The sequence below is a fragment of the Notamacropus eugenii genome, chromosome 5, assembly GCF_028372415.1.
Source record: "Notamacropus eugenii isolate mMacEug1 chromosome 5, mMacEug1.pri_v2, whole genome shotgun sequence".
Taxonomy (NCBI): Eukaryota; Metazoa; Chordata; class Mammalia; order Diprotodontia; family Macropodidae; genus Notamacropus; species Notamacropus eugenii.
This window is the reverse complement of record NC_092876.1, coordinates 342,448,585-342,474,305: the sequence shown is the minus strand read 5'-3', so window position 1 is coordinate 342,474,305 and position 25,721 is coordinate 342,448,585. Positions and strand designations below refer to the sequence as shown.

Below are 25,721 nucleotides of genomic sequence, written 5' to 3'. Positions count from 1 at the left end.
ATTGTTGGTAGAGCTGTGAGCTGGTCTAACCATTCTGGAGAGCAATTTGGTACTACGTCCAAAGGGCTAAAAAAATGTGCATACCCTTTGACCCAGCAATATCACTTCTAGGGCTATATCCCAAAGAGATAATAAAAATGGGAAAAGGTCCTGCATGTACAAAAATATTTGTAGCAGCTCTTTTTGTGTAGTTGTATGCTGAATTATGATCAGACATTTTGGAAGCATGTCAGTTGATTTTTAATTTCTCTGTATTTTCTCTGAAATTTTCATTTTCTCTGATACCCATGCTTGATTAAAGTAATTGTTAACCCCTCAAAAATTGCCTTTCCTTTTATGAATGCAGATCTAAGAATCTGTGATAGGAGGTGCCCTGTGTATGTTGGTGTGCTTATTGATACACCAAGAAAACCATGAGACTTAGCTTAAAAAAGTAACTATAAACTACAAAACAATCAATAGGAAAAAGGGAAGAATTATACAACTAGAGAAACAGTCAGCACATATTGGCTTGCTTGACCCAATAATATAAAGATAACAACGTAACTCAAAATTAATTTTTATTAGATTATATTTAATAGCAATGTTAAAATCCCAATGACCTACTTCATAAAATAAGAGAAAATGATAAAAACGATATGGAAGGGCCAGACATGAGTTACATGAGGGAATTATGAAAGAGGAAAAAAGACAAAGTGGTTTTTGCACTACCAATTTTGGAATTACACATTAGATAACTCAGAACTAGAATAAAATGTATACGATAAGCTAATTCTTGAGAAACATGAGATATCAAAACGTTAGAGAAGAAAGGTACTATTTGATTAAAAATTTGTCCAAATGGTAGCTGTTTAGTGAAAATGGAATTAGAGAAATCTCCCAATATATTGTAATATATTTTAAATGAATATTTGAGCTAAAAATAAGCAGTAATAACGCCAGGAGGCATCTTCATAAAGATAAATGGTATTCAAAACACTTTATGTAAATATTATCTCATCTGAGCCTTACAACAACCTATGAAATAGGATGTACTGAGGGTTATACCCATTGTAATAATAGCACCTACCTCCCAGGGTTGTTGTGAGGATCAAATGAGATAATTTTTGCAAAATTCTTTCCAAGCTTTGAAGCACAATATATATGTTAATTTTCATATAGAAAAGGGAAGTAAGAAAAGTAGACATTTTCTTTAAAAAGTTTGTTTCTCTTTCAGAGAGCTTTTCCATTTTGCTCAGGAAAGTTTTGTGGTGATTATTTAATCCTAGCCCTCTTTTAATTTTTTTAAAGAGGTTGAAGGCACTAGCATACTAGTACTTGACTGGTCTGTTTCCATGCACTGTCTTATCTATTTTTTAGGAGAGCTGCTTAGGAGATTTTCTTAAAAAAAAGCAACTAAGTCATTATTTGGAGAAACATAACATGACTGTTAAACAGAGGAGCTCATTGAGCCCTTCTTGTTGGCCTCCATTTGGAAGAAACCACTCTTTTTCAACGCACAGGTCCATAAGAACAGTGGCAGAGCCTGCGTGCTATCAAAAATGACAAATGTCTCTGGGTCCTTGACATTGTCAACAACACTGTCATAGGTATCCGTGGTGCTTGCACCTAGTGGAGGAGGAGAGATGTAGGCTGGATTACCCTCACAGTAGGATCCTATGATCACATCAGCCTCAAACACATAGATCATGCTGTCAGAGTCAGAGGTCTTCCTGAGATTGTCTGCCAACTTTTTGAGGTTCTTGCTGAAGTAGATGCCATAACCATATCGGGGGTCTAATGGAAGAAAGCAATTAAACAAAAAAACATTGAGAGCTGGGAAGGTGAGTTTGATCTGAAAAATCACATTTCTTATTTGGATACCAAGTATATATCGCTAACAGTAATTCACAGATTCATCTCTCCCCACCTTCCACTCTCTGTATCTTTAGTCAAACAGAGCACCATCATTGCCTGACAGAGAGAGAATTGAAAGAAAATTTAACTTAAATTAATGTTTACTTTAAATCCTATGGTAGATAGGCCAGTTTTTACTTCCCTGGTAACACTATAAGTTCATTCATTAATTTCCATCAAGGGAACTGAAAGGTCACCTTTCCAACATTGAAGCAGTTTGGAAACTGAGGTCCAGAGAGGCAAGTCACTTGTCTAAGGTTACATAGCTAGTAAACAGGCAGAGTCAAGATTTTGAACCTAATTAGGCAGCAGGAGGCACAATGGATAGAGTGCTGGTCCTGGAGTCAGAAAGACCTAAATTCAAATTGAGCTTCAGTCGTTTACTAGCTGTGTGACTGTGGGCAAGTCACTTAGCCTCTATTTACCTCAGTTTTCTCAACTGTAAAATGGGGGTAATAACAGCACCTACCTCCTAGGATTGTTGTGAGGATCAAATGAGGTGTTATTTGTCAACCATGTAGCACAATGTCTGGTACATAGTAGGAGCTATATTAATGCTAGCTCTTATTATTAGATAGCTATTATTATTAAACTGACTCCAATCTAGTGTTCCTTTGCTTCCTCTCCAAGTTCTTGGTTTCCAATATGTCTGTCCCTTTAAGAAAATTATTCCCAAGGAAACATCCCATCTTTAAAGGGACTTAAAATTTTAAGGAGATTCCCCTTCCCTCCTCCTATGTCTGGGACCTATAGCATGGCAGAGTGGTAAACGTTCTGGATTTACGTAGAGTTAGACAGAGCTGGGTTAGTATTCTGGCTCTACAACTTATTAGTCATATGAGCTTGAAAAAATCATTTCACATCTCTCATTTCCAGAGGAGACAGGGAATAAGCATTTATATATGTCCTACTATGTGCCAAGAACTGTGCTAAGAACTTTTTACAAATATTGTCTCATTTGATCCTCATAAGAACCCTACAAAGTAGGCACTTTCAATTTCCTCATCTGTTAAATAGGGACAATAATACTCATACCCCTCCTCCATTCCATTCCATTCCAGAATTGCGGAGAGAGTCTTTGTAAACAAAATATGACACAAATATGACCTCTTGGGATTATTGTTATAACCAAAGAGCCACATTTGATGCAAAGTTCTATGATTGTAGGCAAAGAAAAGGTAGAATATTTGCACTGATGAGCAAGGAGGAAAAGGGACTAGGTTATTTGACTGTACCACCCTTCTACTCAAGAAGAAAAATCGAAATGTAACTAATCATAGAACTCCCAGGCTGGAAGGGACCAAAGAAGTTAGTTCTAGGAGTATGTTAGAGTCAATTTAAACTGGCTTGGGGGGGTCAACTCTTAAATTTTCAACATGACCATTTAAACTTTAGAAATTATCAAATATTATGAAGTAAAATTTTATTTGTTCCTTTGTTGACTGTCCAGAAATAAGAAAGTGATGGAATGAATATTAATAGAGTAGATTACATTTAAAGGAATGTCACTTTTTTTTTGGAGAGCTGATTGTTAAATATTTACCAGCAGACCACTTCATAGCTCATATCCTAGTTTCATTTCCTAGTATAGAACTGCATTAGGGAAAGGTTGATGAGAAGAGAGGACATTAAGGAGTTTTATTCAGGTAAATATTACCTGTTACAAGTAGGTTTTTAATAAGGTGGTGGAAGGGACTAGATTCCTGAATATATATAAGAGCAAGGTTTGGAAAGCACTTTATACACATGATCTCATTTGATGCTTACCACACACCTGGAAGCAGATGTTATTATTTTGATTATTTGACAAATGAGGAAATATAGGCTCAGAAAGTTTAAGTGACACAGTAGATAGAGTACTAGACTCAAGTGAGAAAGACCTAAAATAAAATGTTACCTCTGAAGGCTACTAGCTATATGACTGGAAAATCATATTAATAATTAATCATATCAATAATTTCATTAGAAATAAATGGCAACAATGAGAAAATAACCCAAAATTTAGTGGACGTAGCCACAGCAGTACTTGGAGGCAATTTATATCTCTAAATATTTTCATAAAAAAAGAAAGAGTAAGTCAATGAATAGGAACTGCAACTAAAACAACAGCAACAAAATGAACCCCAATTAAACACCAAAATAGAAATGCTGAAAATCAAAAGAAAGATTAACAAAACTAAAAAAAAATTGCATTAAGAAATGAAACTAAGCTCTTTAAAAAAACACAATAAAGTAGACAGGTCATTAAGCTAACAATTTTAAAAAGGAAAGAAGAGAACTAAATTATAATTATCAAAAATTTTTTAAAAGGTGAATTCACAACCAACAACAAATAAATTATTGGGAGCAATTTTAACCAACTATATCACGATAAAAGTGACAATCTAAATGAAATGGATGAATATTTACAAAAACATAAATTGTCCAAATTAATAGAACAGGAATAGAGGACCTAAATAACCTTTGAAGAAGAAATTGAATAACACATAAATGAATTCCCCAAGGGGAAAAAAACAATAGGACTAGAATTTACCAGTGAATTCTGACAAACATTTAAAGAACAATTAAATCTAATATTTATTTGAAAAACTAGGGAAAGAAATGATCCTGCCAAATTCCAAATATGATCTTGAAATCTAATTTAGGGAGAGTCAAAACAGAGAAACTATAGGCCATTATCCTTAATGAATATTAAAGCAAAGATTTTAAGTAAAGCAAGGAATGATCAGACCAAAGCAAGCCTTGCCAAAGAACTCATTCCAGAAATGTATAGCTAATTCAACACTGGGAAACCTATAAACACAACTGACCACATTAATAACAAAAACAACAAAATTGTAATTATATCAATAGTCACAGAAAACAGAAACATTTCTGTTAAAAATAAAAAATACTAGAAATCAATAGGAAACAATAACTTCATCATAGTTGCAGAATGTAAAATAAACTCACATAAATCATCAGCATTTTTGTGTATTACAAACAAAATACAGTAGAAAACAGTACAAAGGGAATTTCTCTTTAAAACAACTACAAACAGGATAAAATACTTGGGAGGCTACCTGCCAAGAGTACCCATATGAACTATATGTATGAACTATATGGCAATGATTACAAAACAGTATACAAATAAAAACAGTTCTAAATAATTAGAGAAATATTAATTGTTTATGGTTAGGCTGTACCAATATAATTAAAATGACAATGCTACCAAAATTGATTTACTTATTTAGTGCCATATCAAACATACTACCAAAGAATATAAAGATTGAAAAAAAATTCATCAGCTAAGTAAAATTCACCTACAGGAGCAAAAGGTCCAGAATATCAAAGGAATTAATGGAAAAAGTGGGAAGAAAGAGGGCCTAATTATACCAGATCTCAAAATATAGTATGAAATCATCAAAACATTTTGGTCCAGGGTAAAAAATAGAGAGGTTGATCAGTAGAACAGATCAGGTAGAAGATATACAGAAGCAAATGAGCACAGTTGTGTAGTATTTAACAAACTCAAAGATGCCAACTAATGGAGCGAGAACTCACTAATCTAGAAAAACTGGGAAAATTAGGAAGTAGTCTAACCAAAAGTAGATATAGACTAATATTTCACACCATATACCAAGACAAATTCAAAATAGGCACATGATTTAGATATAAAGGGTGACATCATTAACAAATTAGAAGAACATGGAAGAAATAACTTGTTAGATCTATGGAAAGAAGAAGAGTTTATGACCTAATGAAAGATAGAAAGTTTCACAGTAAGTAAAAGGGACAATTTTGATTACATAAAATTGAAAAAGGTTTTGCACAAACAAAACTAGTGTAAGCTAAAAAATAGAAGAAAAGCAGAAAATTGGGGAGATGGGGACTGAACCTTTGAAGCAAGTTTCTCTGTTAATACTCTCTTAAGATATATTAGGAACTGATCCAAATTTACAAGAATAAAAGCCATTCCCTAATTGATAAATATCAGTTAGGGAATGCAGGAAAATATCATATCAGAGGATATAAATAGGCATTTTTCAGAAAAACTATCAATAGCCATATGAAAAAATGCTTCAAGTCACTGATAACTTGAGAAATTCAAATCAAAACAACCCTCAGGTACTACCTCACACCCATAAGACTGGAAAAATTGACAAAAAAAATTTAAAAAAATATGCTGGAGGGGTTCTAGGGAAATATACATTAATATACTGTTTCTGGAACTGTGAACTGATTCAGTCATTCTGGAAAAAAATTTGGAATTATGCCCCAAAAGCTCTTAAACTGTGCATACCTTTTGACTCACCAACATTGCTGTTAGATCTATACTTCAAAGAGATCAAAGAAAGAGCAAAAGAACTTATGCATACAAAAATATTTGTAGCCACTCTTTTCTTATGTGTGGCAAAGAATGAAAATGGAGGGCATGCCTGTTAACTGGGAAATGGTTGAACAAGTGATGGTATAGAAATGTGATGCAATAGTATTGTGCATTAAGAAATGATGAAGGAATAATTTCAGAGAAACCTGGAAAGACTCAAACAGAAAGATGCAGGGAAAAGTGCATAGAGAACACCTTATTCAATGACTATGTTGTGATGACAATATAGAAACAACCAATTTTGAAAAGTACAGGAAATCTCATCAACAACATGTTCTCCACCTTGAGATAGAGAAATGATGGATTCCGAGGAATATGAAAGCAAATTAGGGGAAGGGAGTCGCATGGCAAATGCAAGAATTTGTTTTCCTTGATTACATATTCTTAATGGGTTTGTTTTTCTTGCTTTCTCAACAGGTGGGGAGAGGGAGAGAATTTAGAATTAAAAATAAAATAAAATTATATTTTTAAAAAGTTAAATGTTTTTGTTGTTATGAACTCAAAATATCTCCCTTTGGAGTGACAGAAACTGTCTCAGGGAGCTTAATTTTATTTTTCTCTAGTTGCTCTGAAAAGTATACATTCTACTTGGGGATGGGAAAGGCAAAAGAGAATCAATGGAATGATCTTGTTTAAATTCTAAGCAATAAAAAAGAACAAAAGGAAATGAAATAAATTTTAAAAAACTATCAGCAAAAAAAAAGACAGTGATATTAAAGGAAAATGGTGATACAAAAATTTAATTAAGTGACTTTGCAACCAATCCTCCAAAGTCCCTTTCCCACAACTGGATCAAAGGAACCCTGAACAAGGGGGCCAATCTCTAGGTAACTGCTGAGATTCCTCTAGGTGCTGTCTGCTTTCCAGTTTCCCCAGTGGGTTGGAACAACAACACAAAAAGGGGATGAGCCCTACCTGAAGGCATGGAGTATATTCTTTGGAAGCCAACTTTTCTTACAAGGTTGCAGAATTGATGTGGAACTTCTTGGTATAGCATAAGGTGTGTGTTCCCATGTGCTCTTTTACTGTGAAAAATCTTCCTTTCATTAAAGGCATCCGAAAGGATGGGATCGTAGATCACTTCAACCTATCAGCCAAAGAAATGAAACAGACTGATAAAAGGGGTGACTGGAGAGTAGGGTTATAAGTTTTGCCCTTACTCCCTCAAAAAGAAAAGGCTAACAGGCATGTTTTTTTTCATCCCAAATGCATTTAATGTCAAACTAATGTTAGATTGGTCACTTAGTCACTAGTTATTTCCTAGTCCAGTTTCCAATAAGGTTCAAGTTTCTTGAGGAAAGGAACTGTCATTTTGTCTCTATTTCCTAAGTACTTAGTGCAGTGCCTGGCACATGGTAGGTTTTTAATAAATGCTTGCTGAGGGGCAGCTAGGTGGTATAGTGAATATAGTACTGGCCCTGAAGTTAGGAGGACTTGAACTCAAATCCAATCTCAGATACTTGTTATATACTAGCTGTGTGATCTTGGGCAAGTCACTTAACCCCAATTGCCTTGCCTTCTCCCCCTCCAAAAATAAATAAATTAATGCTTGTTGAGTTAAGTTAAGTTATTGAATTCTTTTACCCCAAAGCCCCTAAGTCCCTCATCAACCTCTAGTTCATTTCTATTCATTGCAATGGACAAAGACAACAGTCCTGATCCCTTCTGTGTCGTTCTACTCTTTGCCCTTTGAGCCTCCCACTTGCATTCTCCCCTGTCCACCCTGTTCTCTACCCCAACACACACACACACACACACACACACACACACACACACATGCATACATGCACACAGCTTAACTCTCTAGTCCTACTAAGTAAATAATAGTATGATAGACACCAGGAGCTAGGCTTTTCATTTAACCATATCACCAAGGCTTAAATAAGAAGTAAGTGATCTAAATTAAATGAATAGGATTAGTGAGACCTTCCTCTATATCATCTTCACTCAAGTTATGGCTCTTACCTTCTGTGGTTCCAAACCTGCCTTTTCAAACTCTAGCTTCTTTTCCTGGAGCTCCTTATCCTTCAAAAAGTCCTTCTCAAACAAATTTCTGTCTTGTGGCTGGTTAGAGGACAGACGTCCTAGAAAGAAGAAAAACATTAGCTGAAGTATTGACTGTTCTATGAAAAGATTAAGAATTCAAAATCCAGATCACACCTGGTAAACATTAATCATGACACATGTTGTATCCCTCCCCCTGTTTTGAGTGGTTAGTGATTGCTAATCTGATGTCTTGAAAAGCAATGTAGGGTGTGGGAAAAATAATGCAAAGATAGAAGAGGAAGAATCAAAATATTCAAAGCAGGACTTTTGTTGGTAGTAAAAAACTGGAAATAAGGAAGGTACCCGTCAATTGGAGAACAGCTAAACATATTGTATATGAAAATGATGAACCTTTGAGGCTGTAGAGAGCAAGCAAAATGGATGCCTGGGGAAAACAGTGCTAATATGAAAGAACTGTACCAGTTAAGATGTTACTTTTACAGTGTGATTTCTTGCAGCCCACCAGAGCAGTCAGTAACAAAGGACAGAGCTGCTATTTATTTACATGACCTATTTAACACCTGAGTAGTAGTGCAACATAGTGAATAGGGAGCTGGCCCCAAGGGCAGAACTGGGTGTAAGTCCTGCTTTTGATGGGTATTGGTATAAGGTATATTATACCTTATTGGTATAAGGTATAATATAGGTATATTGGTATAAATAATTTTAGACTCTATTGGTATTGACCTTAGACAAGTTCTTAACCACTCAGTTGCCAAAAGTCACTCCCCATCACTATAATTGCAGAGAATGTGCCAACCTAAATGGGTAGAGTGGGTTTCCACACCTGGAAGTTCTCTGTACCAACAAAATCCCTAGATAAATTCCTTTCCCTTTTCTCATTTAACAGCTGAGGAGGTACTCTGTGGCATATTACTAAATCAAGTGAATGAAACATAATTAGGAAAAAAATTAGAAAAAAAATTAGGGGATAATCAGCAAATGAAACAAGTTCTAGATCTTTCTAACTATCTGCTCCTGAAACACTTAGCTCAAGGGGAAAATGACAAAACCTGTGAAACCTGAATGCCATACTCTAGTAGCAGAGGTGCCCATTAGCATGAAGCAAACCTGGGAAATTCAATTCAGTAGACGTTTTACTAAGAGAATGCTAGCTTGTATGTAGAGATTAAGAAGGATAGGGACTTGTTAATTGGTATAGTAAACTCCTAGGTGAGAATATTCCCTGTACTGATGCAGGTCAGCACCTTCTCTGCAATTTAGACTCTTTTCTAGAGCACTGAAGGCTTAAACAGTTTGCTCAGGGTCGCAAGTCCAACTGGTATGGCTCACAGGCAGGAGCTGCTGTCTGGTTGGTTCAGAGGCTAGCTCTCATGCCACATGGTTTCTATAAAGGTTGTGCACTGGAAGAAAATGAATCAGAGAGATTCAATGTGGTTTCGTAGATAGAGGGCTGGTCTTGGAGTCAGGAACACTTGGGTCTAAGACCTGGATTGATACATATTGTGTGACCAGAAACATGCCACTCAATTTCTTGATGCCCTTCAGTAACTCTCTAAGACCATAAGTTGTAGACTTTTTGCCAATCTTAATCTGCCTCTTATTCTGATGAGATCTCATACCAAAACCAAAACCAAAGTAAACAAAAAACCAAAAGTTGATGAAGTAGTACTATAGAGAGTGATGTCTGACTCCTCCACTCCCACCCCATTAGAACATAAGCTATTTGAAGGCAAGGATAGACTTTGATAGACTTTGTTGTCCTTTCCTATAATTAATAATAATAGCAACAAGAATAATTTTAGACTTTATATAGTGCTTAAAAGTTTTCCAAATATTTTATAAATTTATCTAATTTTACCCTCACAACAACCCTGTGAAGTAAGTGCTAATATTATTATTCCCATTTTATAGATGAGGAAACTGAATCTGAGAGAGGTAAATGACTTGCCCACAATCATGGAGCTAGAAAGTATCTGAGATAGAATTTGAACTCAGGTCTTTTTGATGCTGAGTCTAACATGTTGTATAAAACTATAACTTAACTGCCACTGAGACTATTTGTAATCTTTTTAAAAAAATTTCTACCAGCTAGCACAGTCTCCTCGTGTACATCTTAGTAAATGTTTATTGAATAAATGAATGAATAAATCAATTGAAGGATTGCATTGAGATTTACTCTTTCTTTTATGACTGCCTTTGATTTCACAATCCTTGATTGAACCTGATATTCATCAGGATGACCGAGGATGGCTCAGAATGCAAGGTGAGACTCTGGCCCTCTCAGGCTAAGGTCTTGTCACATTCTCACTTTGAGTAAGATACACCCATTCAATGAATAGGCTTAGGAGAAGAAAGTGAGGCTGGTGACCTTGCACAGTCCTTCCTCACTCAAAACGAAGTCAACTGCAAGTCATGTCATCATCCTGATGTCACGGTCCTCTTTGAGAACAAAGGACAAACACAACAACAACAACCTTGACTGAACATTTCCTATGTAGTGTACATGGAATACAAAGGAGCAATTATAGTACAGGAGAATATACCCTAGATCTGGGTATGAAGCTAGTGTTACTATTTACTAGCTGTAAGACTTAAAACTCATTTTTCCCATTTCTAAAATGAGGATTATAATACTTAGGCTTACCTATCTCACAAGGCTCTTCTGAGACAAGTACTTAAAAACTGCAAAACAGAGAGAGGATAGTGGGAAGATGATGGAGTAGGTCAGAAAGTTTCATGTTCTTCAGATTTCCCCCAAAACAAGATAAAATTGTACCTCAGGGAGAATGTGCAGTGGTAAAAGTAAAAAAAAAGTTGGGGCAGTGATAATTACCTTAATCCTGAATAAAAAAAATGGATATTCAATGAATTGCCCCACTTTCAGGATTTACTTGCAAAAAACCCTGAACTTCATAGAAAATTTGACATACAAGATCCAAGAGAAATATAAAGTGCACATCAAAGACTAATTATGAAAGACTCAATAAGGACAGACTGTTTACTTTTTATATGAGGACATGTAAAATGTATGTCCAACATTGTTATTAGTAATTGGGTAGTTTGAAAGAATGATTGGGGAAGACCTAAGCATCATGTGATTCTATAAATTAAAACCATTTAGGAAAAGGTAAAAGGAGTAATTATATTATACAAATGAAGTTTAAGAGGAATAAATGACACAGAGGAACTAGATGGGGGCGGAATGGTAGTTCTGGAACTCTGCTTTCATCAGGAATGGTTTAAAAAGGGAAATACACGCATGTACACATACTCACATATACATACACACACATATATGTATGTACATACATACATATTTATGTCTTCTAAAGTCAGAAAGAAATAAAAGGGGATAGGGCAGTGGGAGAGGAAAAGGGAGGGATTTTTAGAGGGAACCCTAGTCACATCTGATCTGGGTTAGAGAGAATAATATATACATTTGAAAGGAAATAAAAGTCTTCTAAGTTCATAGAGAAATAAGAGGGTAAAGAAATAGGATAAATGGGGGTGGTATAAACACATATATTGAAGAGGAGAGGAATCTTTTTGGAAAGGGGAACAACAATGAAAAATTTAAAACTAGTTTAACAGGAATGGTTTAAAGAGGGAATAACATATATACTTCGAGGGCTATAAAAGTCTTCTAAATTCAGATAGAAACAAGAGGGAAAAGGGAAAGGATGTAGTGGAGAGGATAATGGATGGATCTTTGGAGGGGGTAGGTTAAATAATAGGAGGGCTGGGTAGCAGGCAGAAGTAAAGTAGAAGAGTTAGGAGGGAGAGGAAATAAGAGATACACACAAACATAAAATAAAGATCGGTAGTAGAACTTATTAGGGAAAAAAGCAAGGGTAGCAGTTATGAACTCTGACAAAGTTAAAGGTAAAACAGATTTAATCAAAACAGAAAAACAGGGAAACTATACCATATGTGAGCAATGTTTATCAATATTATTTTAGACTATTTAAAATAATTAAGTAAGTTTGGCATATTGCTCATCTAGGAAACCGGTAAATTGGTGGACTTAGAGAACTGCAAAATATTATATAAATCTATGCTGCATAAATATTAACCATTTTCCATAGTGTCAGCAGTTGAGCAAAATTCAGTTTGTCATAGGATCTCCCTTGACATATGTGACTCTACCTTGAATCTGTAATAAGCATGCATCCTCTAAGCATCTGAGTATAGCCAAGTCCCAAATAGTGCAAATAATAAATTTCCTAAAGTAGTTCCTTTATTTGAATTTGCACTCCATATTTCCATTGGAATGGAACTAATTATGATATTTTACATAACTATAACTTCCAGTAGGGTACCTTTGAGTACACTTTAGAAGATGTGAATGACCACTTCAGGGAATGTGTTATTTGTATTAATCAGGACCTAGTTGTATATGAACACCTCAAGTGTATAGGTCTGATGAACAGATGCTTGTGACAGGAATGTCTATTTATTCTTGACCAAATGATTAAATCTGTCAAGATGCTCTGATCTATTTATCATAAATCACCTGGAAGTGATAATATATTCCTCTATTGTAACAAATTATCGGTAAAGAATTAGATAGGCTCCCCTGAAAAGAGGGCTAGCCTGGGCCCAAGTTACTACTCTTAATCATGACAGAATGCCCCAGTTATACAGGGGACACTGAATCTAAGCTTAAAGTCTTGTTATTGTTCATCCTTTGCTCTTGAAAAGGACCAATGACTTTGCAAGGGTGATAATTTGACTTGTACATGAATTGGGTTTAAATGAGGCAGAACTATGCAAAGCAGGCAGCTTCATTCTCTTTTCCAGAATTATTGAAGTTTGGTGGCAAGACAAAAGTCAAAACTACTGGTGATAACCTAGGGCTCAAGAGGTGGGGAGTTTGCAACTGACACCAATAGAAGTGGGAAAATATGGAGAAGGGAAGAGATTTTGGTGGGGAGGGGTATTATTCTGGAAATGAGGCACAGTGGAAAAGGGGAATCCATGAGGCAAACCGAACAAGGCAGAAACTGCACAGAGAGAAAAGCTTAGAATGGAGACATTAGAAGCCTTGATTGCATGAGGAATAAAGAGAAAAGAGAGAGAGTCAAAAAGGAGAATCTAAAGTAGATGGAAAGAGAAGACAAGATAATGAAGAGAGGGAGAGGAATCCTTTTTGGAAAGGGGAGCAACAATGGGAAATTTAAAACTAATAAATACAAATTGTTCAAGGGGAGGAAAAGAAGAGATATGTAATTGACTAAAAGAGGGGGAAGAATTACATAAACAGATAAAAGAAAGACAGAAAAAAAATTAATAAGCAAAACCCAGTTCTTCTTAAGCCCTTTGCAAAAGAGTATAAAAAGGGAATGGGGGGGAGGGGAAGATAGTTGGTGAGAAGAGAGGTAAAGAAAAAAAGACTAAGCTAAAGGAACTGAAGAAACATGGTACTGTGTTTATAGCAGAAGGAAAAAATAACTTGAAAACATATCGAAAGAGGGAAAAACGTAAACCTAAGTCTCATAACTTTAAATGTGAAAGAGTTTAAACAGTACAAGCCCACAGTTATAATCATCCAAGGTTTAAAAAGAAACCAGAGGGGTCTGACTGCAGGCTTCCCAGAGATAAGAGGAGATGGGGGCTGATCCCAGCCATCACTGCTCAGAATTCTGGGTCTGTCTGCCCTGGTCCAAGTCCCCTCAGTCTTTATTCTCAGACTGCTGATGCACCATCTTTTTTTCTGACATCCTAGATGTGGAAAGATTATTTTGATCAGTTTGGACAGAATGGTGAGTATTTGCTAATGTGAATCTGAGAGAATTGTGATGATTTTCAGTGTGTAGACTAGAAATCATAGTAGAGACACTCCCTGTCCAGTAAGCAATTGGGTAATTAAGTAAATTGAGTAAAATAACTAAAAGTCTTGTATGTTAATTGCAGTAAATAAAAGTAATGTGACTTACTAAACAATTGAATATCTTGTCTTTCCTTGGAGAGTATATTCTTAGTTCTGGCCAAGTTTTTTCACATAATGCCTTGAAAATTCGTACTGAGCAAATCAATAAAAGGACTTCAGTAATTTTGACCAACATAGGCTTGTAGTATGACTCTCTTCAGTCTTGTTATTAATATGACATGACCCCTTCACTCAGAAAAATACTCTTTTAAATATTCAAATGTTTTAAATTACATGTTATCAATTAAAGCCCAGTCTGAGAATATGATTATAGATCTTTTTTGTTAACTTTTATAATTAATTAATTTTTAGTTTTCAACATTCACTTCCATAAGATTTTGAGTTTTAGATTTTTCTCCCCCTCTCTCCTCCCCAAGTTGGCATGCAATCTGATATGGGCTCTATTTATATATTCATATTAAACCTATTTTCACATTAGTTATGGTGTAAAGCAGAATTAGGACTAAAGGGAGGAACCAAGAGAAATAAAAAACAAAACAACAAAAGAAAAAGAAAGCAAATAGTATATTTCCATCTGCATTCAGGCTCCAAAATTCCTTCTCTGGATGTGGATGGCATTTTCCATCGTGAGTCTTTTGGAGTTGTCTTAGATCCTTGAATTGCTGAGAAGAGCTAAGTCATCACACAACATGGATGTTACTGTGTACAATGTTCTCCCAGTTCTGCTTATTACACTCAGCAATACGATTATAGATCTTGAGTCTTTTATTTGTCCATCACTTCCCTGCCTTTAAAGACATCCTAAAGACATTTCCCCACATGCCTATTTCATCTATCTTATGCAGCACCAATGTTGTATTACAACTTCATTCTGTAATCTAGTCGACCTAGATTAAATAACACACACATTAACGCTCCTTCTGTTATTAACACTGACTTTAAAAAAAGAAATGTGTTATTTACTGGAATTTTTCATATATGTTTACATTCTTATAAGACTTTAGGTGGTACTCAGTCCATAAAAGCCATAGTTCAATCAATCCCCCTCATTGACTAAGAACAGGATAAAATTATTCTTCATATTCATTAAGAAGGGGTGACCAAGATTCTAAATAAAGTCTAAAAGGGGATTTTCATACTTTACAGAGCAGGACTTCTTAGCCTGGGATCTATGTACTTTATGTATATGTATATGTGTATGTATATATACATGTGTGTATATGTATATGTGTATGTATATATACATGTGTGTATATATACATATATATGTACTTTATGTGCATATATATACATACACACATGTATATATATAAAACTATTTCAATGCAATTGGTTTCTTTTATATAATCTTAGGTACTTTATTCTTAAGAAAGGTTCATAGCTCTTCATCAGTCTACTAAAAGGGCCCACAGCACCAAAAATAATCCATATTATTTCGCTAAGGGGATATTTTCGAGAGGAAGATGGGCTGATCACTCTTGGTGGCCATAGTCAGGTTGTAAGAAGATAACCAATACAAGGAACAACCAATGGATAGCCAAAGTACTTGCTCAATGAGATGTCAGTGAAATAGGAGAAAAACCCTCAGCACACTGGGTTACTTCCTTTCCCTGATCCCCAACCCATACTATGGTGGATTTATGGAAGGCTTTGGACAAGCGCTGTGCATTGGGTGGTAGGCATGAATACATTGCTATCTGCTCCAAGGAAACATGCTTCTAGAGTATCTTAAAGGTCAGGACAAAGGTCTTATCCTTTAACTCTGTTAAGATGTTAAGAGTTAACTACTCTAAGTCTCAAGCTTCATACATTTATCTACCTACTGAAGGCCATTTTTGTTGTAGAGTCCTTTCAGCTGTGTCTGACTTTTCATGGCCCCATTTGGGGTTTTCTTTGTTAAGATACCAAAGTGGTCTCCTGTTTCCTTCTCCTGCTCATTATACAGATGAGGAAACTGAGGCATATGGGGTCAAATTACTTGCCTGGGATTACATAGCTAGGAAGCATTTGAGGCTGAATTTAAACTCAGGAAGATGTGATTCCAGGCGTAGCATTCTATACACTGGGCCACCTAGCACAGGGATGTGTTAAATTAACATGCTCCTTTCCTTGACCCCAGCCCTGTAATTATCTTTTGGATAATTCTGTGTTATGAACCAATCCAGTTCTGTGGTATTACTCTAATTTATGAATATTTCATACACTACACTATAGGTACTAGCATAGAAAGAAGAATGGCCTCCTATATAAGATAGGGATTTGGTGTTGCTAGCATTCAGGTCCTGTATGAAGCAAGTCCTAATAGCTCAGCCCACAAGCCATTGATGAAAGGTAGAAGTAGTCAATAAAAGGGACACAACTTGCAGTGCTGAAATTGGAATTAGGAGACCCGAATTCAAATCGCAGCTCTGTCACTTAACTCCCTGTGTGGACTTAGGAAAGTCACTTGCCTTTCTGGGCTTCAGTTCCTTACATGTAAATTGAGGGTATTGGACTAAATGACCTCCTATGACCCCTGCAGATCTAGAATTGTGACCCTGTGAATGCTACAAGGCTCAAACTGAGAATTAGAAAGCACAGAGCCTAGAATATGGGAGGAAATAAATAAGAGGCTTGCTTCCATTTCCAGGATCTAGGTTCCTATGTATCCATACAAGATAATCTAGGGCAGAGGAGTCAGACTTGTTGCCATACATTCACAAAACTCCCAAGTGCAATCTAAACCAGACTAAATCGTAATTGGGAGGTGTTTAATGAAATGAATAAAAATATAATAAAACATAGAAAATGATAATTTGTAGTTTTCCAAGTGAGATGTGTTGGCCCAGTGAGATGTGTTTCTATTTGAGTTTGTTACCACCAATCTAGAGGATAGCATGTTAGATATGAAAGTAGGAAGCCTTGATTTGGACCCCAGACATATATTGATGATAAGAACAGTATCAACGATGGTAATAGCTACAACCTACATAGGACTCTGTGGTTGGCAAAGCACTTTGCTTTTTAAATTTCATTCATTCCACACAACAACCCTCTGAGGGAGGTGCTACTAATATCCCCATTTTAAAGATGAAGAAACTGATGCTGAACAAGGTTAAATGACTTGCCAAGAATCCCACAGCAAAGCAAAGTATTTGTTGCAGGCAGGATTCTAAGTCAGAACTTCTTGGTTCAAAGTCCAGAATTCTATCCACTGTACTACCTAGCTGCCCATGACCTATGTGTGACTCTGGGCAAACTACTGGTTGCCTCAGGTTTTTCATCTGTAAAATGGGAGTGATGCTTCATGGGATCATGTGGGCAAACCTTAAACCTCTATGTAGACTTCTAATCTTATTATTATAAGTGAAAAGGTAGAGAGGGTCACTGCATCTCTTAGAGAAGATTCAATAGCACAGAATATAAAACTGAAATTTAGATTCTAATTTTAAATTTTGGCATTTTAAGACAATGGAAAAATGACCTATTTCAAGAAAAAATGAAAAGAATCAAAAAATTTTAGCAGTTTTCTGATCAATACATGAATGCCAAAAGAAGTACTACAAAAGAATATTGTGACTTCTCTCACTGGGTTTGAATGACAAGGCACTTACCTACTAACTTACTGTAGAGTTTCTCTGCATAGTCCATCTGCACGGACCACAGCAGATTTTCAATACGCAGCATCATAGGAATGATGTTGTTCAACTTTCCTCTAATCTCCAGTGTTGCCTTCCCAGAGCTGATATCCTCTGAGATAGAAACCTCATATACTTTGCTTAGATGAGACAACTGGTCATGCTCCTCTTTGCCAAGGTAGAAGATGTGATTGTTTTCAATAAAACGGCACTCCTGGGCCTGCAACAACTGGAAGATCCACTTTTTAGCAGCAGCCAGTTGTTCCTCATTGTTCCCTTTGAGATGGATTGAAGTTGGTGGAGCTTCTTCAGGCTCAGCTTCTCCTTGCCCTTTTCTGGACCACTGTGAAACTAAAAGACCACCATGAACAGAAATATCAACACCAAATGGGATTTTAGAAAATGGCCTCACATCCTGCAGGCCCCATCAAAGACATCCTCATTTTTCTTCTCCTTTCCTCTTGTCTTAAAGGAAAAGATGATGCTTCTCTGTTCTAAAGCTGCCCACCTCTCTACATGCCCACAATCTCATTCTATCTAGTCTCTTCCATAACTTTGTTCTCCCTCTTAAATACCTTCATTCTCCTTAGCCTATAAACATGACAAGATTTCTCATCCTAAGAGAAACCTTGACCCCACTAAGTCCTCAAATAATTCTTTTTTCCCCTTCATCATCTAACTTACTAGAAAGAAGAGTTTATACTTTCTGCTCCAACTTTCTCACCATCCCCTTATCAGCTCCCTGATCTGGCTTCTACGGCCATCATTTTACTAAAATGTCTGTCTCCAAAGTCACTACAGAACTCTGCATGACAAATCCAGTGATGTTTTGTCTATCCTCGTATCTTAACTTCTATGACCTTCCCATTTGTTTTCCTACCTGCCTGTATAGTCTGACTTGGTTGACTCTTCATCCGACTCCTACTCCTTAAAATGTGTGTGTGTGTGTGTGTGTGTGTGTGTGTGTGTGTGTGTGTACTCCAAAGTTCTGTCACAGATGCACTTGTTTGTGTCTCTGTGTGTGTATCTCTCCCTATTCCAACCTTCCCTCTCTCTATCTCTTCCCCTCTCTCATTCCTCTCTCCCTCCCTTCTCTGTCTCTCTGTCTCTCTCTTTTTTCTCTTTCTCCCCCATCCCTCACTCCTCCCAGTCTCTCTCTGTCTCTCTGTCTTTCTGTCTCTGTCTCTGTCTCTCTGTTTCTCTCTGGTGCTTTACTCACGCTTTACTCTGGTGATCTCTGCCATTTCCATGGCTTTTATTATTATCTTTGTTGTAGGACTGCCAACTAGCTTCATACAAGCTAATCTAGTGTTTTGTTTGATTTGTTTTCTCCTGAAAAGGCAATAAAAACATCCTAAGGACTTAGTTGATCTAAGAGACCAAGGCTGAAGTCTTTGACACAGTCTCCTGATCACCTAAGCATAGAAACAGGACACAATGAATGTGGCACTCCAAAGACTCTCTTCCTGCCTCAAAGCTATGTCCGCCCCAGGGTATCTTCTATACTACTTCCCAAGCATTCTTCTTAATGCACTGCTATGTTCTTGTCAGCCCTCTCCTCAAAAATCTTGAGTGGGACCTAATGAAAGCAAAATGGGCTCCTATCAATGGGAGAAAATGAAAACAAATTGTGGCCTGTGAAGATAACAGAAAGTTATTGCAGTGTACAAAATAATAAATATGAAAAATTCAGAAAACTTCTATGAATGGATGCAAAGTGAAGTAAGCAGAATCAGGAAAACAATAGTCTTAACAATACCAATGACATAAAGGGAAACAAAGCTAAAATTTTTCAGAGCTCATACTAATGCAATGACCCACCCTACCTTGGAAAGTCTAATGAAGCAAACCTCCCTCTAGCCACTTGGAAGTGATGGGAAGTGCCTAGAGCTCACTGAGGAGGGGTGCTTGCTTGCTAAAGAAAGTTCAAACTTCCCAGCCTGGCTTTCAGTAATCAAATCAACACCACCAGTGTTAATACATCAAGGACATAGCAATCAATTGACCTATGATCCCACTTACCATTCTTGTGACTTTGCAGACCTGTGGCTCCCTAGCCACAACTTCCACATATGTATTATCTTAGATATGTACATAAGCATGTGTGCTAGGTAGCTAGCTGGGCTTGGAATCAGAAAGTTTTTGTTCACTTGTTTCCATCATGTCTGACCCTTTATGGCCCATCTGGAGTTGTTTTGGCAAAGACCCTGCAATGGTTTCCCATTTTCTTCTCCAGCTCATTTTACAGTTTTGGAAACTGAGGCAATGAGGGTTAAACAACTTGCCCAGGGTCATATAGCTTGAAAGTATCTGGGGTTGGGTTTGAACCAGGAAGATGAGACTTCCTGACTCCAAGTCAGGTACTCTATCCCTTGCACCATCTAGCTGCCCTGAAATCAGGAAGACCTGAGTTCAAATCTAGCCTCAGACACCTACTAGCTGTGACCCTGACAAGTCATTTAACCTCTTCTCAACCATAAAGTGGGGATAATAACAACACCTACCTCATAGGGTTGTTGTGAGGATCAAATGGGATATCTGTAAAACACTTAAGTGTAGTGCCTGGAACATAATAGGCAATATATAAACTCGTATTCCCTTATCCCTTCCCCCCATCTTCTCCTATTAGAATGTAGGCTCCTTGAGAGTAAGGCCTATCTTGCTTTATTAATCATATTTCCAGCATTTTACTGTTTCCAGTATATGGGAAGCACTTATTAGGAACTTAGTTCACTCATTCGTCCAAGGTCTTCCAGTCTCTGGTGCATACACTAGGCCTCAGCCATACTAGACTAGTATCTAGATTCGCAGGATATGCTCCAGGTTTGCCTCTCTGATTTTGTTCATTCCTTTCACTACACCTAGAATGACATTTCACCTGTCCCATCTCTGTCTCTTGAAGTCTTCCCTATATTATCACCTTAATTGCTTATACAGAAGCTAGAGAGACTCTCTAGTCCACACTTGTAGAAACCTTGCATAGACTGCAAATTCTATTTGCAGATTTCCTGGAATTAACTGAGTGAGGACAAAAAGCCCAAGAAAGTGGATTACCTTCTTGGATTAGTATTTAGGATCAGACGTATTCAGTCTAGGGCCTTGGGAACTCTGAGACAAGAGTTACAGACAAAGTAAAGAGCTTCATTATTTACTAGGCAAATAATTCTTTTAGGTTTTTGTGTTCTGGTTGATCATTCTTACAGATTCAAAGGGATTTGAACTAGACCTGTCATTTCATTGGCAATCTCATGAATAAGAAAACTCTCTCTACCAACATAAGGCACTGTCTTCTCTGTAATTAACTGAAACCAAACTTCAACTCAGCTCTTTCTGTCTTGCAGAACAGATCACATTTTGGACTCCTTTCCAGGAAGAAGTGGACCAAATCAACCCTTTGACATTTAAATGCCATAGGTCAGGACACAATTAATCTCTCTCTCTCTCTCTTTCAACAGGGTTAAGTGAATTGTCCAGGGTCACGTACCTAGTAAGTGTCTGAAGCCAGATATGAAATCAAGTCCTCCTGACTCCAGGGCCAGTAATCCACTGCACAAATTAGCTGCCCATTATCAATTAAATTCTCAAGCCTTAAGCAACTCTCTGAGACTAAAAGGTCTCATCATGGTTGTCATCTATGATGAGTCAGTCCATAAGCACTTATAAAGCTCCTGCAAGTACTATGCTAAGCGCTAGCATTACAAAGAAAGTAACAATCAAAACTAAAAAATCTAAAACATAGTCCCTGCCTTCAAAGAGCTCACATTTTAATGGAGGAGACAATATACAAACATATATTTATTATACAAGATATAGAAAGTGTAAATGGAAAGTGTTAGGAATTGTCACACTAAGTATCTAGAAATAGCGTCTTTGTTTACAAGTTATGAGACTGCTATTTTAGGATATTTTAGTGTTGTTTACCCATGCCTGGATATTGTCAGATCATAGCGCAGAGAGAGATAGAAACACTTACACCTGTTAGAAAACTTGAGGGGTAAAGGAAAACACCTAGAACTTGTGAGATTTCACTAAGGACCACTTCAACATTTCAAAAATGTCAATGATGACCTTATGCCACACACTTCTAAAGTCATTTCATCCTCAATAATTTGCATTAATTTCACCTACCAGGTCTTTTTTCACAATTGATATTGATGAAGAAACTCCAGTAAGTTTGCTAATGGAACCAAAATACAGTTAATAGCTAAAATTTACAAAAACTTTAAAGTTCAGAAAATGCTTTACATATGTGATCTCATTTCATCCTAACAACTCTTTGAGGGAAGTGGTATTGTTATCCTTACTTAACAGATGAGAAGACTGAGGCTGAGACAGATTAGAGGAGCTGCCTAAGGTTACACAGATTATAAGTGTATGAGGTAAGATTCAGACTCATTCTTCCTCATTCTAAGTCTCAGTGCTGGACTCTATCCATTCTATCTAACTAACATTATGGACACAAAAGGCAATGATTGACTATGGTAACTGAAGAGCAAAGCCTTTTCTTAGAAAGAATTATAGTCTCCCTTGATTATTTGTGAATTGAGCTTCTGCCTTCCTATATACTCAGGAACCCAATGCCTCCCACCACCTCCATAACAGCCATTTTAGCTCATGTTTGTTGAAATGAATTAATGGATGCAAGAGTTGGGCTAAGTCTAGAAGGGTTCATGGCATAATGGATGTACACTTGAGTGAGATGAGCAATACCCTCATCAGTCAGCTTTGTCCTTCTCCATTAGATTTTCTTAGGAGATTGTTCACTTAGTAATGTATTGAATGTCTGCTATTACCTTTGAACTCTTTGTCACTTTCTTTATTCATTTTTGGTGCCATGGGTCCCATCTTGGTAGCTATGTTGGCCAACTCACTTTTGAAAGCCTACAAGAAGCAATAAGTAAAATAGATTGTCAACCAATGAAATTGCTATTGTTAAATGAATCTGTAGGTGCTTACACTGATAACATTGGAGATGTAGAGCTGGAAGGGATCTTAGAATCCATTCATTCGTTTTACAAATGAGGAACTGGAGCCCAGATATGGTTAAGTGATTTCTATCAAAAAGCATCAAAACACATAGTAATAAACAAACCTTTCCTTCGTATGGCAATATCTATCTAAAAGAAAGAGCTAGTTCTATATGTAATGAGGAGAAAAAAGAGGTCTATCTAATAAGGTCAGAGATTTTCACCACTGCTATTTGATATTATTCTAGAAACACTAGCTTTCATAACAAAAACAGAAATTGAGGGAATGAGCAAGGTCGAAAAGGGAACTAAATTATCACTTTTTGCACACTATATGACGATTTATTTAGAGAATCCTAGAGAGAGTAAATTAAAATTATTTGAAACAATTTCAACAAAGTTGCAGGACATAAGATCAATCCACATAAATTTTCTATATATTAAAAGCAAAACCCAACAGGAAGACTTAGAGAAATTTCATTTTAAAATAGATTTAAAATGCACAAAATACTTGCAGTGCAAATGGCAACACACTAAAGAGGTATACAAAACACTCTGTGGAAATGAAAATAGAGCTAAATAATGGAGTGATATTAATTGTGTATAGGCCAAACTAATAAGATAAAAACGACAATATTACCTCAATTTATTTACTTATTCAATGCCATACCAATCAAACTACTAAAGGATTACTTTATAGAACTAGAAAAAAAACCCCACAATTCCTCTAGAAGAAGAAATTTCTAGAATCTCTAGCAAAGTCATAAAAAAAGTAGGAACAAACAGGACAGAGAAGTATCATATTTCAAATTTCATCAAAAGGATTTGGTACATGTGCAAAAATAACTGTAGCAGTTCTTTTATATTGGCAAAGATGTAGTGGTCAATTGAGGAACAGCTAACCAATAATGGTATATGAATATAATATAATATTATTATGACTTAAGAAACAATAAAATGGATGAGTTCAGAGAACCCAGGTGAAAACTTGTATGAACTGATGCAGAGTGGAATGAACAGAACCAGAAGAAATATCTATAAAATAAGCACAATATTGTAAAGATGAACAATGTTTAAAAACTTAAGATCTTTGACAGTGCAATAACCATACATGATTCCAGAGTACTGATCTATGTCTCTCTTGACAGAGAGTCAATGACTCCATGATACAGAATGAAAGGCATGTTTTGGACATAACTAATGTGTTTTGCTTGACTACACCTATTTGTTACATTTGTTATTTTGTCTGTCTGTTTTTCTTTGAAATTGGGGAGTAAGGTAAATGAAAGATAAAATGAATGCCCATAAATTGAAAAGAAAATAGAATATTTAGAAAGGGAATTGAAAAAAACATAGTACTGGAGCTCATTTCATCAAAGAGGACAGGAGGTACAAATTTAGCAGTTATTGATACAGAAGCCAGAGTTGAAACCTGGAGATTGAATGAGTTCTCTGATGGAATCAAAATAGAGAGAGAAAAGCAAAAGGCAAAAAAAAAAAAAATCAAGATTAAACAATATCCACAGTTAAAGAGTGGGAAGGAAAAAAAAGCTCACAATGGAAACAGAGAAGGAAACACCAGTTGTGCCAACCATGACCGATGAGAATTGGAATGAATGCTAAAAATCATCTTCTTCAATACTATCATTTTGCAGAGAGGTAAACCTGGGCAACATTACATAGCTACTTAGTGTTAGTAATTACCACAGGACTAGAATGAATTTCTTCTGATTCTAAATCTGGTAGGTTTTGCATTAAATCACAAAGTCCACCTGTGACACATTCTAATGGTGAGATGCTGGACAAGTTACTTAACTTCTCAGTGCTCTCAGCAATGCTCTGGTCTAAGATAATAAGTTGCCAGAAGCAAACAACCTCAACTAATAGAGGGAATTTCTTAAACAAGGAGTTCCTTATAATCAAGAAAATTGATACAATTGAATTTACTGATCCAATCCTTATCCCTCCTAGAGGAAACAAATGGCAAATTATGCAATGTTGCCCAAGTGGAATCAATTCTATATCTTGCCTTGGATAGTTCGTTGTCTTGTGGCAAGACCACAAAATTCACAAGGAGTTTTTTGTTTGGATGATCCTTGGAAAATTGTAAAACTTCCGTCAGCATAATACGAACTGCTTCTTCTTTTTGGATGCCAATGTTCCCAGTTCCAAGAGGAGGAAAGGAAAATGAATTTATAGGTTGATGACAGGATTTTTCCAAGCATTTCTTTACTGCAACTTTCAGTGTCTGTGAGGAAATAGAAATTTATTTTTTTATCACAATCTTAATAACACTTCAAAATATTATTTTTCTTATCAAGTTGACAAATATAAATACTTTCTTATACAAAAAAGAACGTGGAAATAAGATTGCATGAGAGACAGTGAATTGTTACTCCTTTACCTTTTGGATACACACACACACACACACACACATACACACACACAGGCGTGCGCGCACACACACACACACACACACATAAGGCTATTTGGTAGTTCTAACATAGCCCTGCTCATTTGTAGCCCTATTTGAATTTTTTCCTGTTATCTTCAGTGAATTTAAAAAAAAAATGCTTCATAGATGCTTTCCTAGGAATACATTCATTTACCTTTACAATAAGTCTTTAATATACTCCCTTCTCTTTTCTCACAATAGTCTGCTGGTGGATCGGTCTGCTTCAAAACTCTTTGTTCTGCATTAAGCCACTAAGATGATTTTCCTCAAGGGCAGGTATGATCATGTCACCCCCCCCCACTCAATAAACTTCAATGGTTCTTAACCACCTCCAGGATCAAGAACAAAATCCTCTGTTTTGCATGCAAGGGTCCTTCATAACCTAGCCCCTTCCCCCTTTCCAGTCTTCTTACACCTTACTTCCCCTCCATATACTCTTCAGATACTGGTCTCCTCACTGTTCCATGAACAAGATATTCTATCTCTCAGTTCTGGGCATTTTCTCTGGCTCTCCTCC

At 36.4% G+C, this 25,721-nt stretch overlaps 1 protein-coding gene across 2 annotated transcripts in view; it reads right to left on the bottom strand.

Moving 5' to 3' along the window:
* Positions 1-543: 543 nt before the first annotated feature.
* PARP9 (poly(ADP-ribose) polymerase family member 9) overlaps positions 544-25,721 on the bottom strand; it is a 51,299-nt gene continuing 26,121 nt past the window's right edge. For both annotated transcript variants that reach the window (XM_072613805.1, XM_072613806.1), the window contains 6 exons: positions 24,779-24,997; positions 22,576-22,663; positions 17,759-18,133; positions 8,231-8,349; positions 7,181-7,352; positions 544-1,776 (listed from right to left, as the gene is read on the bottom strand). In XM_072613805.1, coding sequence (XP_072469906.1) covers positions 1,430-1,776; positions 7,181-7,352; positions 8,231-8,349; positions 17,759-18,133; positions 22,576-22,663; positions 24,779-24,997 — 1,320 coding nt within the window. In that variant the 3' untranslated portion in view covers positions 544-1,429. The remainder of the gene's footprint in view (positions 1,777-7,180; positions 7,353-8,230; positions 8,350-17,758; positions 18,134-22,575; positions 22,664-24,778; positions 24,998-25,721) is intronic.